This window comes from Nelumbo lutea, chromosome 2, assembly GCF_056320005.1.
Source record: "Nelumbo lutea isolate HS-2025 chromosome 2, American lotus-T2T, whole genome shotgun sequence".
NCBI lineage: Eukaryota > Viridiplantae > Streptophyta > Magnoliopsida > Proteales > Nelumbonaceae > Nelumbo > Nelumbo lutea.
This window is the reverse complement of record NC_142685.1, coordinates 48,957,405-48,972,974: the sequence shown is the minus strand read 5'-3', so window position 1 is coordinate 48,972,974 and position 15,570 is coordinate 48,957,405. Positions and strand designations below refer to the sequence as shown.

At 36.8% G+C, this 15,570-nt stretch overlaps 1 protein-coding gene across 2 annotated transcripts; it reads left to right on the top strand.

Annotated features, from left to right (window-relative positions):
- Positions 1–10,266: 10,266 nt before the first annotated feature.
- LOC148870509 (alanine--glyoxylate aminotransferase 2 homolog 3, mitochondrial-like) lies at positions 10,267–14,798 on the top strand. Of its 2 annotated transcripts, none has more exons than XM_088971375.1 (9): positions 10,267–10,688; positions 11,461–11,691; positions 11,816–11,986; positions 13,160–13,303; positions 13,480–13,659; positions 13,788–14,013; positions 14,127–14,240; positions 14,332–14,418; positions 14,584–14,798. In XM_088971375.1, exons 1-9 carry the CDS (start codon positions 10,449–10,451, stop codon positions 14,625–14,627), a joined length of 1,437 nt encoding a protein of 478 aa, XP_088827501.1. In that variant the 5' UTR covers positions 10,267–10,448; the 3' UTR covers positions 14,628–14,798. The 2 variants fall into 2 exon arrangements, with proteins under 2 accessions (XP_088827501.1, XP_088827502.1); XM_088971376.1 differs by having other exon boundaries at positions 10,333–10,688; positions 14,181–14,240.
- Positions 14,799–15,570: the final 772 nt, after the last annotated feature.

Here is a 15,570-nt window from a genome sequence, read left to right as displayed (position 1 = left end):
TAGTGTTTCACCTTGGAGGGGGCTCCAGCGAGCACATTACTATATTGCCAAGCCGAGAACTAATAATAGCCCTATTAGTGCTTGTTCAGGTGTAGGAAGTATGTGAACATCAGTAGGGTGATGTCCACATTGTAAACCGAGCAGTAGCAAAGGAGGCTAACCAAGTATCTAAAGGAATTGGGCATCAGTTGGATTAGTTGGACGTAGTACCACCTTAGCGCCATCGCGATATCTTCACTCAGAGGAAGCCTCAGCTCGACTATCAGGTTGTGCTCGTAGATGCAGAGCTCTCCCAGCTGAGTCAAGGTGGCCCTCTCACCAATGTCGAGGCACCTCAACTTGTACTCCTAAAAAATGTAGTAAAGGGCCCTAATTCGGGCTAGGTCTCCAAGTGTTAACCCACAAGGTGAAGATGCAAAGCAATTGTCAAACCACACAGGAGCGTTGAGCCCCTCTTTTGACACAATATCCACTTCGGTCTCAGCCTCCCAAAGGGCCACAGCCTCCTTTGTCGCGGCATCCTCACCCTCAAGCCCATCGATCTCGACCTCATGGGTGTCGGTCTCACGGGCCATGAGCACAGTGGCCTTGGGGTGAGACCTCAGCTCAGACTCACTACCCAAAGTGAAAAATCTAGACGAAGAGGAAAAACAAGACAAGAAGGAACATGAAGGCATCTTACCAAAGAGTCACACTACAGCACACCTGAAGCACTAGCCGAGGACTAATTCTCACTGAGCTCCTATGATCATTCACTCAAAATAACAAAGTAAAATGACTCGCCACCTCCCCTTTTATAGGGTGATTGATGGTCTAGATCAACTCAAATCAACGGTGCCAATTCGACGTCGCATTGCGCACGCGCATGACCTCGAGAAGATGAAATGGCGCGTGTGCCAACCCGTAAGGAAAATGACACGAGCATTGAACCAATTGGTCTTCCTAGAAAATCGGTCTTACCCTGGGCCAATCAATCCGAAGAAACTAAAGTTCCTCAACCGAGGACTGCAAAACTCTTCCATGCCCAGCCGCGGTCGAGCACTACACTCCTCAACTTCGAAATTGGGGGAGTGGTGTTTAGGTGATGGTTGAACTAGCCAAGGATGCCACGTGGTTATCTCTGCAGCTGCCCCCCTCTTAGGCCACGTCGACGCCACACGTAATAGAAGTGCACAACTAAGAAGGGCTGTCTTGCATGGACAAGGAAGCGAACTCCGCTAGGGAAAAGGAAACCTCCCGAAGACCCCGGCGGATGCCCTCATCTTGACAATCCCAAAAGCGCTATCCATCTTTGACACGGACACCCAACTATAAATAGGTATTCCCCACTCGAGGTAAGAAACTTCTGGAACTTTGTTCTTTTAATACCTCATTGCACTATCTCTTCAGCTCGGACTAGTGCTATTTCAACTTGTTCATCCCGGCCACATCCTTCTCTACCTTATTGACTTGAGCCTCGGAGTACCTACCCGATGAACAACTCCTTGAGCCTCTAACCTTTCTCCTAGTTGCAGATCTCAATGCGCGGCTTCGTCTTTCCGCCTTGGCCTCGTCTAGCTGATGTGACTATGTGATTGTGTCCTTGGTCCCAAACACCTTGGATCGAACTACATTAGGTAGTCCCCACATGTATTTCGCAATTATGAAAGTTGTGTGCAATACTCTTAAAAGGCGATAAAACTGGTTTCATTGATTTCCTTTTCTGTTGAATTTCGATAAATTATATTTCGGGAGAATGATTATTCAATCCATTATCAGAATTCTTAACCCCACTGTACAATTGGGATAGGTGCCAACTCAGAATTAATATCAATACATAGATGAATATTAGTGTTTAGTGTGAGGGTACTTGACATTTTGAATTATTGTAGATATGCAGTGAAATTCAAAATTCTACCGTGGGCCGCAGTGTATTTTCTTCATTATATAATAGTTGAAATGGTGGCCTCTCTATTTATTTGTTTGTTGATGAACAGGTCTTACACTTACATTATTTTTTTCTTTATTTTATTCATTAAAAAAAGAGCCAAACTTCAGTGATGATTGCAACAGCTGAATATAATCACACAATTCGGTTTTGGGAGGCAAAGAGTGGACGGTGCTATCGCCTATCAGACTCTTCAGATTTTCAAGTTAATCGTCTGGAAATAACCCCAAATAAGCAATACATGGCTGGTGGCTGCTGTTGGAAACCCTCACGTTCGATTATTTGAAGTCAGTTCAAACAGCCCTCAACCGATGATGAGTTATGGCAATAGGATTCCAATTTGATGAAAAATGGACGTGTTCTGGTTTTGAAGATGGGACTGTAAAGATTTGAGATTTTAGGGCTCCTGGTTATTGTCAAAGGGAATATGAAAGCCGTGCAGCTGCTAACACGGTTGTCCCCAGCATTGCTCTACACAATTTACATTCTCAAGAAATTAAAGAAGCCATCGGAGATGTTACCATTCAAGTAATTTTGCCCCAATCTTACTCCGGAAAGGCTCCATCATGTCCCTAAGTCTTTAGGGATCTGGCTGAAGAGATAATTCTTTTGAAAGATTTAGGCATTTAGATGGTTGATAAAAAAAAATAATAATAATAATATTTAAAGAGCAATTGTGTCTTTTCATATATTATTTAACAATTAATTAACAATATATATTAAAATAATATATTTTAAAATTTAATATACTGAATTATCACATTTTAAAATTTGTCACCGGCTTATATGTGATAATTAATCATACTGCGGATCCAAGCCTCTTATGAGCCACGTCATCCTTTACGTCATTGCACCTAATTCTCACCAATATAATAAATAAGAAATGATCCAACGCTTCTTTTCTTCTATCTAGTTGTTTCATCATCATCATCATTTAACTTACTGTATCTCATCCCTCTATTATTTAATTATGTTGTATTCGATATTATTGTGTCGCATTCCTGTTTCGATTATTTTAAACTTTCCATTGGATTATGTGTATTTCCACTTCAGTTCTATGTGGTATTTTGGGGCTTAATGATACATACGTGTTTAAGATAGATTATAATAAATTATTATAACTTGAAACATCAACATACCAAATATCCTCAATATACTCAGACTATTGTTTCATAAAATTTTTGTGTTGATGGTGGCAGTAGATGAGAGCTCGAGTTATCAAATTTTTAAATTTTGTTTTTTTTTTTTCCATTTTAGAATTTTAATTGATATTTTTGACAAAAAGTTGTTACTTTAGTAATATTGATTTTGAAAAAAAAAACGAAATTTCAGATGATGAATTGCACAATAAATTTACCCAAATTATCCTTTTTTTTTTTTCCATTTCGAGTATCAATTGCAAAACCAGAGTTTGGCCAAATTTAACCAAAAATTCACATCCCCGAAAATCTTCATTACTTAAGGCCGGCCTGACTCATATAAATTGATTTATCTTTATGTACCTCATTGTTCCTTCTATATTAATTCTCCAGCCTTTGAATAGAAATTGTTTAGCTCAAAGAAAAAAGATTAAGTTTAAGAAAAAAAGTTGCATGTAACCAATATATTTGACAACAAAAACAAGTGATTCTTCTAGATGTCATTGATTCTTAGGCTCTGCTTGGTTGCAATGCAAATAAATTTGCACTGATGTAAAATCATGGCAGTGCAAATGATTTGAATGTAAATTCTGACCTATTTTTGTTTCAAATTTTAGCTTATTTTGTTTGATTGCAGTTCAAATGAAGGAAATTAAGACATGAAGCAAAATAAAGTAAAATCCAAAACAAATTTAAACAAGAATTTGCATTTTTACATTTGCACTGCCATGAATTTGTAATAGTGCAAATAAATTTGTACCACAACCAAACACAACCTTAGGCTCAGTTTGGAAAGAGTACAAATACATACAAAATACAAGATTTTGCACTCTACATATTTGTATTTGACTTAGAAAATATCTCTATTTAATTTTTAAAAATCAATAAAAATGTGTTTTTAAAAATAAAAACATGTTTTCAATTTTAGCTTTAAGATGGCTACCCTTCCACGTGGAGTTTTGTAGGGGTGCAAGTCAGGCGGGTTGGGTCGGCTTTATGGTTAACCCAAGCCCAGCCCTAAACTTTGAGCTTAAGGCCTGGGTTTGGACGGAGCCCAAGGTCAAGCCCGATCTTTCCAAACCAAGCCCAGGCCCGGGCTGTGTTCGGATTGGTTAATGAACCACTCTAAAATTATGTATGTATGTATGTATGTATGTATGTAGGGGTGTCAAATGGACTGAGTTTTGTCCAATCCAATCCAGTCCAATGTGAGTCCATTACAAATGGACCTGTTCCAATCCAGTCCAACGGATATTTTGGACTGGTTTATAGACTGTTCAATCTATTCAAATTCCTATAAATTTAGATTGGTTTCAACTCAAACATGGTTCATTGACACCTATGTTCTTATCTTCTATCAATGGACCAGATATTGGCTTAATCCAATATAAATTCATTATGGATGGAGCAGGTCCAATCCAATATGTCATACCGGTCCGTCCAATTCATTCAAATTCAATATGTCTTATTGGTCCGTCTGATCTATTGACACCCCTATATATGTAAATTTAACATACATATTTGCATATATGCATACATGTCCTTTTTCAAACTACCTAAGGACCAGGCCAAAGTCTGGCTTGAAGAACAAAAAAGCCCGACTTATTAAGCTCAAACCTAACCTGAAGACCAAAAATCCAAATCCAACCCGTATAAGATTTCGGGCTGGGCCTGCCCAAGTTGCACCCCTAGAGTTTGAAAAATAAAAATAAAAAATTGATATGGACGACTGTATACACTGAAATATCCAATAGCCCTATTACAAGTACCATCAGCCCACATTTAAAATGGAGTTGCATTTAGATTATAAAAAAAGATATTATATAAAAATAAAAATTAGAAAGATGAACTAATTAACATACAGTTGATCAAAATTTTCTTTTCAAGCGTTGTACTGTTCATATAACATAATATAAGTCCTGGAGGAAATCAAATATTTTAATCCAGAAATTGAAGATTGTGTTTCTATATTCAATTTTGAAAAAAAGAAGAAAATACGTGGCAAAAAATATTTGTGCCTTTTAAAAACCAATGTTTATTAAACCAATTGTAGGGACAAAAAAAAAGCATTCATGTCATGTTAGAACCAAATTCAATCGAACAACAAGGTGAAATGGCCAAATTAATGCACCTTTCATCCCATGGTATGAAATGGCCAAACAGAATTTGACAACCTTAATTAAAATTGTAAATCTAATATATTATAATAGGTTCCACGTGGATGATAATGAAATATCAAAATATCGAATGTGTACTAAGAGTTGCGCGCAAACAAGCTGGTCGTACCAAATCCAAGGAAATGTAAATAATATGGTGAAGTTGTGGACCTCTGTCTTACGTACGTACAGATGTGAAATGTCTCTCCAAGATCAAATAGAAGTCCACCATTCTAAGTGCCAACATTTTAATTTTAATTTGCAGTTAGGAATTAGCTTACCTTTTCATCTTCATCTTCATCTTAGGATACAAAATTTCTATGGTCAAAGAGCAGAAAAATATAAATAAAAAATAGCAACTTCTATGATACCGGAAAGATATAGATATATATGATACCTATAATACTTAATTTAATCAATCAGAAATTCATGTGAATTTGAATGAACATCAGTTAATTGAATATCAGTGCAGGCTAAAAATCCCAAAATCTTTATGGTATTTTTTTCTTCTTCTGGAGGGTGATGGTGGTAATGGTGTATTAAATGATTAGAGAAGTACTTACTTGGAAGTTCTCCATTGTCCATTATATTGATAGGCTAAGCATAGATAAGAAGCACAATAGTCCAAAATATTGATGGGATATCTAGGACTTAGATAAGGATAGAATGGTCCTCTAATACGTAGACGGTAGACCTTTCTTCTTGTTTAAATCATAGAATTTTAGAGTAGTCCAGAAATCGGGAATAGTTTTAGACTTGGCAAACTCGATAGAAAATTGAAATTTGCAACCAAACCCATTTTGCTCTAATCAATGAGTCTGATGGCAGCAAACATTTCCTCCTTATATTATATATATACATTAGGTATATGTGTTCGATACACTCAATTTTTAACACAACATCAATTATTGACACAGTAAGGTGGAACTAAGAAAATAATCACAAATTCAGTGGAGATTCATTGTGTACGTCCGCCCACAGATTCATTACTTAAATTCTTATTTTAGTTATAGCCTTAATTTTTGCTAAACTAATCTCTGAAGAGATAAGAGAAATGTCACCACCTTAATTTAATGTCATTCATAAACTAATATCATCATCACCTTGAATTCGTCAATCTTTGTATTATTTTGCATCATCATCATCATTATTATTATTATTATTATTATTATTATTATTATTATTATTATTATTAGGGTTCTACTATGATATGAAAAAGATATGATATGGGAGAAATAACTGACCACTAAATTGAAATCACAAATGTGGGAATAAATAAGGTATTATTTATTAATATTTATGGGTGGGTTTTGATTGATCAACTCTTTCCATATCATATCTTTTCTATATCATATATTTTCCCTTATTATTATTATATACCCCAATTTTATTTTGAAAAGCAGGCACCACTCTCAATCAATGTTTAAGATTTTGATACAAAACGTCTTCTATTGAAATGTATCATATCATACTGATATGTGACTGATACATTTTTTTTAAGGCTTTTCATCTAAAATTTGTAAATGTTGAACAACATTTAAATTAGCCCTTAGTAAATATATGAAAGTAAAGAAAATTAATAATTTTTTTTTATAATATTAAAACATTCGATATACAAGCCCAAACATATCATATATCGATGTGTTTTTAAAGCCATCACCGCGTGCTGTAGAATCAGTGATAATGTTCTATACGAGTAATAAAATATACCGGGTCCTGCACACTTTTACAGTGCAACTCATGACTTTATTATTGGAGTGGAATACTGTCATTGGTTTCACACTTCATAGCCTTGTATGGCATTCAGCTAATCCAAATTAGCTTTGAACCATGCCGACAAATTCTTCTCACATTGGAAATATTGGAGTGACCAACCAATCCCTTCATATGATGTGATTATGGGAATGAACTGTAAGCCTTTAATGCAAAAGTTTCCTTTTACAACACTAGATCTCGCGATTTGATCCCACCGAGTTCCACGCAGTTAGAGGCTGAGGTTTGTTCATTGTACATTTTCACATGCTAGCAGGACTCCAGCTCCAGCAAGGAAGTAACACCTAACACACTCTTTCAATTCTACTAATTCCCACACTATTTCTAAGATCATTCTCAGGTAATCAAATGTCTCTCCACGATGACATTCTCACACGAACAACAAATAATAGATTCAATTTTTTCAATAATGGCATTCTCTAGTCATGAATTCACTCTACAAAATGATCTCAAAATTACACAGGTAGGGTACTCAAGTGTAATGTTTAATTGACAAAATACTAATGGATGGATCCAAGTGTCTAAGTTTGAGAGTTCAGGGTACTCAAGTGTTGCAATTGAAAGTTCAGGGTACATATCTGTCACTACCACAAAGTACAAGGAACCTATCTATAATTTACTCTAATAAATTAGATTATTATTATTTTGTTAAATAAAACAACTATAACTATATTATTTAAGAATAATAAATAACTATAGTGGGGAAGCCCAAATCTGCTTATGGTTGTCAATGGGTTATGTCTAGTAAGACTAATCTCGAATCGATTATTTAATCAAGACAAAATTATAGACCCAATTATATTGAAAAAATAAATGTTTATTCAACTAATAACTTAAATTTTAAAATTTTGATAATATAATCTTAATATAAATAATAGAAAATTACTAAATTATTCATATGTTAATAAGTAAAACATTTTTAACTATAATTATCTTATTTTCTATCAAATTTACTATTTCAAACATAAACATATGATTATATCTATACCTTATATATATATATATATATCATAAAATAATCGGTTTTGGGTTTGAATTGACTTAAGACAAGCAAGAACCAAAAGAAACCCAATTATTAATCGAGACAAAATCATAGAACTAGAACTATTATAATTGGCTTGATCGATTTGGGTCCATAAGTTAGACCCAACCCATTGATAACTCTAATCTAGTTACCTTTTTGCTAGTACTAATAGTTCATTAGTAAATTATTCCTAACTAAATACATTATTTAATTTTATTAAATAAACAAATGTTTGAATAACATTATATTAAATTGAATAAAATAATTAAATGAATAAACAAAAGGTTTTTGGATTGTCGAAGTGTCTCACGTCTCACGCTTTGTGGGCATGAACAATCCTAGGATCAACATCCTAATTAAAAAATAATTTAGTCATTTATTATTTTCTATAAAATTTTCTTCTTTATCTTGTTTCTTTGGATATATTTGATTAAACATCATTTACTTGGACAATTAGACACCCCCTCTAATTTCATATAATTACCCCTTATAGTTTGGATTTTTCATTGGGGGCACTTTTTGGGTTTTTCACTTTTTCATGAGGATACAATCCCAAAATACCAATGGTTTCTCGTAAAATTTGGATTAAGTAAATTGATTACAATTTGTAAAGTATTGGGGTGTCTTACTAATGTGTAAACTATAGGGATGTTTCAGGAATTACAGGGTCTCCAAGTAAATGACCCTTTCATTAAACAAGGTAAAATGTAAAAACTAAAAAAAGAGCAAAGAGAAGGGATAAGTGGACTGCAATCCACCTCGAATTCTGAATTGCAGCCCCTCCTAGTCTACTAGTATCTCTCTGTGAATTTGGCATCTAAAAATCTTAGTTCCACCCCTACTGAACTATAAAAACCCCTAAAGAGAATCGTGTGAGAGAGGTGGGAGAGTATTGACGGAGAGAGATAAATTTGATATTGAGAGAATGATTTGATGGGAGAGAGAATAGAAAGTGTCAAAAGAGAGAAATGAAAGAAAGGAAAGAGCATGCCATGTGTTGATTTTCAGAAATGAAAGAAGAGGGAGAGAAATCATGTACATATTTACATTTATCGAATTAGAACAAATACAAATATGTACAATACAAAACCTTATATTTTGAAATTTGTACTATTGTGTATATATTTACATTGTACATATTTGCATTTATAGTCTTCTCAAACTCAGGCCTTAATTGCAGGTCGCACCGTGGCCAAAGTTGTCACTCGTAAGTAGACCTGTTCATGGGTCGGGTTGGGCTCGAGTTGGGCTTTCACTCTCTATTAACAGAGTTTTCTAAGGCCCGAGCCCGACTATCGGGCCTACAACTTAGGCCCGAGCCTGGCCTTCATAAAAAGCTCGAAGCCCGAGTCTGAAATTTAGCCCATACTGTTAGCGGTTGAATAGAGAGAGAGATTATAAATAAAAGAATAAAAATATATATATTAAATTATAAATATTATATTATTTATATATTTCATAAAATATATAATACTGAATCGGGCCAAGCCGGATTTGAGCTAGGCTTTTTTAACAAATCCCGAATCCAACCCGAAAAACAGTCAGGCTTACTATATTAGGCCCGAAGTCAGGCCCACGAGCCTAATTACATGACCAAATTCGATCAGGATGCGGCCCGGGCCATCGGACTACTCGGCCCATGAACAGGTCTAGTTGTAAGTCGTACGATGCTTGAGGTATATATGTAATATGTTTGCATACCAATCAGAACGGTTGCCATTGATTCGTTCGTTGTCCATATTTGGATTGAGGAGCCTTCTGATACCAAATTAACGGAAGCTCGCAAGAGAGAGAGAGTTCTCCCGCACAAATGGCTTTTTGTTTTCGACCCCAAAAAAACAAAAAAGCTTTTTGTTTACGCAATGGCTGACGTCAATCAATAGATTTTCTTTTGTACTATTTTCCTTAAAATTTGCAACTTACTCGTGCCTACTGGATCCGGTCCCGCCACTCGCACTTTTATCCTTTGAAACCTCCGCCTGTTGCTGAATTTATATTCTCTTACTTTCTATATATAAATAACACACCTGCATAGACACATGTTATTAGTGATTGAATCTACTACACATCAACTTTCGTTTTCCGATAGGTTCGTTTACATCTACTTCATGCTAAATTACGCTCAACCCAGATAAGCATGTTGCCATTTCAACCCGTACAATAATACGTATAGGGGCATTTTTGTAAGCTTAGGATATAAGCAATTGAAGTAATCTTATCATCTCATCAACAGAAAAAAGAAAAAAAGTAGACTACAAACAAAATTGTATCTCTCCTCCTGCTCTATATAAACCGTCCATCATCGCCCGTTTCCTCACTCTTTGTCTCTCTCTCTCTCTTTCCCCCTTGAAAAGCTAACGATTCGGTAAACAAAGACAACAGTGAGAGCGAACGAGAGAGAGAGAGAGAGAGAAGTATCGTATCGAACGATGAAGAGAGTGTTGGCGACGGCATTACGGCGAAAAGATCTTAGTTCCAGGCGCCGTTGCTTCTCTCACCTGGCCCAAAGCGCAGCGCCTATAATCGAGGAATTTGGAGATGTTGGTCTTCCTAAAATGCCCCCCTTCCACTACTCTCCGCCTCCGTATACGGGTCCTCGGGCGGCTGAAATTTTGCAGAAGCGGCGAGAGTTTCTAAGCCCTTCCATGCTCTACTTCTACCAGAAACCTGTACGCCTCCCCCCAAAATGTCTATTTCTTCTCCTGTCTCTTCGCAATTTCTATGATTTACATCTCACCGGCTTTATATATTCCATCTTTTTGTTCTTCATTTTGATGCTTTTTATTGCTTAAACCATTAAACGTTATGGGATTTCTCAGTTTGGAAGGTATTATTTTTTTATGTATTTACACTGTACTCTTTTCAGTCTGAGTCTTACGTTTCAGTCTCGAAAGAGTGCAAACATAAATATTCTCTGAGTTTGGAAAGGAAGAATACAAATACGGATGTACACTATGCAAATACAAAGTTTATAAATACCGTATACAAGATTTTTGCATGTATTTTGTTTGGGAAAATACAAATGCATGATATTTTCAATACAAAACCTTCTGTATTTGCACTCTTCTCAGACTGAGCCTTCATAATCCATCATCCATTCGTGGCTCTTCTTTGTTTTACTTTCTCGTCCCCATCCCCTATTTTTGGAAAATTTCTGAATACAATCAAGTTCCACTTTTTTTTTTTTTTTTTTACTTTTCTTGTTACAAGTTTCTCCATCTATATGTTGAGTGTTGGTTGATGGAAGGGGGCTGTTATATACTTTTACGGCTATCGAACTCCATAGGCAATAGCCAATCTTATAGTCGTTAGTTATTATCTACTCGCAAGTCGCAACAACAATTATATGGGACCCACCCACCCAACAGATTGATAATGGGTAGTGGCCCCACTGTACATTATCCATCGTCTGATCCTCTTATATATATACACGATGAGCAGCTGAACGTGGTAGATGGAAAGATGCAATATTTGTTCGATGAGGATGGCCGTCGATACCTGGACGCCTTCGGGGGGATAGCTACCGTGTGCTGTGGACACTGCCACCCCGATGTAGTTGAAGCGATTGTGAACCAGACGAAGCGCTTGCAGCACTCCACTGTGTTGTATCTAAATAACGTCATTGCAGACTTCGCCGAGGCTCTGGCGTCAAAGTTACCAGGAGATCTCAAGGTATCCTACTTTGCTTCGATCTACGCAAGTACTGTATTGTATTGTATTGTAGACTTGTAGTGTAGCGACGATTACTTCGAGTGTTGCTTTAGCTTTAAAATCTGGGGACGAATTGAATGTATAGGTTGTTTTCTTCACGAATTCTGGGACGGAAGCGAACGAGCTGGCGATGATGATCGCTCGGTTGTACACCGGCTGCCATGATATCATATCACTCAGGAACGCGTACCATGGGAACGCTGCTGGGACGATGGGAGCTACTGCACAATGTAACTGGAAATTCAACGTCCCACAGGTGAGCAGTGAGCTTCTTTTCTCATTTCCAGAGATGATCGATTTAATTATAATCTTAAAACTAATATTATTATACATCTTATGGGTTATCGTTATGATTATGAGGATGATATCATAACAAACATACATAGCTTGAGGCTATATATAGTTCGTCCATTTCGGGTCAGTCTCAAAGGTTTTTCTTCTTGTTTTTACCTTTTAAATTTTAATTACTATGGCGTATGGGTTCGACATGGCCATGGCCCATGGGCCTCCTCCTGTCTTTGATCATGGGCCCCACGCGCCCAGCTTGTATATCTTAACTTAACAGCATCGACTTTCGAGTTTCGGCTCATCCACTACCTGTTGAACCGGTCGGTAAATCCGGGGAACTGGTGCCCATGGTAGTCGGGTTGGACATCCCGACAGATCTGGCTGTGGCTGGTTTTTCCTTGGAAATGGTCGACTAAAGACGCGGACAGATATTGACTGAAAGTTGATAGCAAGGCTACTAGGCCAGGCTATCTTGCGTCGTGTACTTTTAATGGCATCGAATTAACATGGTTGAACCAAACTGGTCTGTCTTACCTTTCAAAAAGAACCAAACTGGTCCGGATATCCATCTGATTTTGATTTTTGACGACCACTGAGCTAGAGTGCTTTTTTTTTGTTTTGTTTCAGCTTCAGGCTTCAGCAGTATATCATTGTAGTTAGTTATGTTGGGATGTTTTGTTTCTTTTTTTCTATAATTCTATTACAGTAGTCAGTTGCCAGCCATAAGGCAAGTATAATTGACGAATTTTCTGGCGCTTATCAAATAAAAATTTTACGAATTCCTGGCCTTTTCTCGGTTGTTCTGTCCAATCATATTGCGACAGAAGCTCTAAAATCTGCACACAAGAGAGACTTTGGACATCTGTCACGTGATTAGTGTAGGAAGTGTAGGAAAGAAGCTAGTGCAGAAATTCCGGACCGTAGCATGGAGGTTCTGGTGTATTTGTGTGTGTGTGTGTTCATCACTTGGTGTTTCCTTTCATACAAGATCACCGTCGAATAATGGTCACTGCGCTGGTTGCCTGTAACCTAGTGGGGTTGACTGTTGAGGAAACTAATCCCATGGAGAATTGGAGATGGAGGCCAGAATGAAGTGATTTTGTTATTCTTGTATATTAATATTAATTAAATTCTCCAACAGGTTGGCATTCACCATGCCTTGAACCCAGATGAATACAGGGGTGTCTTTGGTTCAGACGGAGAAAAATATGCAAAGGATGTTCATGAGATAATTGAGTTTGGAACATGCGGTCGTGTTGCTGGATTCATCGCTGAAGCCATACAGGTACCATTCCTATATATGCTTTAATCCCTCCTCCCCCCCCCCCCCCCCCCCATCCCCCTCCCAATCAAAAAAAAGATCAGAAGAAGAAAATCATGGGCTTCATTTAACAGATGATCTCTTCCGAGTTCAATTTCTCAAGTGTAGTTGTACGCTTTTTTTTTTTTTTTTTTGAACAGGGTGTGGGTGGAATTATAGAACTGGCACCAGGTTATTTGCCTGCTGCTTATAGCAGCGTAAGGAAAGCCGGGGGTCTCTGTATAGCTGATGAGGTTCAGGCTGGGTTTGCTCGCACAGGGAGTCATTTTTGGGGATTCGAAGCCCATGGAGTTGTGCCTGACATTGTGACAATTGCTAAGGTCGTATGTTCTTAAGTTACAGCTAACTTCCTTTATAATTAAAATTTTCTGCACTTTCTAATCAAACTATTCATCCATTCAAAATGGACGCAGTTGATCTAAACAATAATTCCTACTGATACATCCAGGGCATTGGGAATGGGATTCCTATTGGTGCAGTGGTAACCACTCCAGAGATTGCACAGGTCTTGACTCGCCGCAGTTACTTCAATACCTTTGGAGGAAATCCTGTATGTACTGCTGGAGGACTTGCTGTTCTGAAAGTAATCGAGAAACAAGAGCTTCAGCAGAACGCATTTGTTGTGGGGTCTCATTTGAAAGAGCGCCTTACAGCCCTCAAGGACAAGTATGAAAGTAAGTCATCCTGGAATTAAAATGTACCCCACCCAATCCATCCATATAGTTGATGATGATGGATTCTCTCAATTCTTCCCAATAGAATGTGATGTTTTACTTGGTGTATTCAGTTATCGGTGATGTGAGGGGAAGGGGTTTGATGCTTGGAGTTGAACTTGTCACAGATCGCAGATCGAAGACTCCAGCCAAAGTTGAAACTTTGCACATTATGGACCAGATGAAAGGTCTTTTTAATTTCCCTCTTCCATTGTTTCTCTCCTTCTGAGCTGATCCTGCACATATTGCGTAAACTAACCTCATATCTCAATTTAATAGACATGGGTGTGCTGATCGGGAAAGGCGGGTTTTATGGTAACGTGTTCAGAGTTACACCTCCCCTATGCTTCACCAAGGAGGATGCAGGTGAATATTATTTTAATTAAGACACCTCACCATTTATAAAACAGCAACTGCTGCAAGCATTGCACACATAGACTTGCATAGATACAAAAGCTTCTCTCTTCTCATCGTTTTCTTTCTTTCTTTTACCTCTTAACCTTGTGTTCTTTCTAATTTCCTTGGTTCCAGACTTCCTTGTGGACGCGATGGACTACACAGTGTCGAAGACGTGAAGTTTTTGCCTTCGATGTGGATAATATTGGTCGTTTTCACATCTTTCTCTTCATTTTCTATCCATATGTATCTATTTTCAAACGCAAATTATTAATATATGTTTGTATCTTATTATGAATAAGATGCTGTAATTTTGCAAGGAAATGGTGAGATACCACCTCCTTCTCTCTCTTGTTCTCTTGTTCTCTCCCCTGTTTTCTCTCCTACTGATTCAACCACAATGAAAATCACCCTCCAAGCAAATGAAATCAAACCCCAACTTATTAGCTTGAGTATTGAGCAGTCAAAGAAATAATGTCCAAAAAGTAAGTTTACCAGAAACGTATAATAGTATGGACGGATGGAAAAACTAAAAAAGGCTAAGGCTAAAACCTCAAGTCATCTTAATGAGCCAGCCTAGTAGTGATCAAAAGAAGTGATAAAATAAAAGAAAATAGATTTTGATGATTTGTTCATGTGAAGCTATAACAAACATAAGAAAAGGTGATCTTAGAAGGGACTACAAGTGTTAAGGGCATACCAAAAAAGACATGAATTGAAATAATAAAAAAATAATTTAACAAGGGATATGATATGGCATTAAAAAGAATGTAATAGTGAAACAAGAACCATGTAACCCACCCCATCTAGTTGGGATAAGGAGGTATGATGATATAGCTGTTAATTATTCACCATATTAAAAAATTATGATTAATTAAGGTGACTTCATTTTTTAGTAATTTGCATAAATGAAATATAAGAAATTGTTTTAATAATTAATTATTCTAGATGAACTTGGACAATAAATTGAATTCAGATTAGAGGTACATCCTAATGCATTATAATTTTCAATTCATCACATTTCGTATGACATTGAATTTTAAGCTAATCGTGAGTGGGACACCGGTTAATGCATTGCTAGGGAAGTGATGAGTGGGTTTTACAAATTTACTATATTGTCCT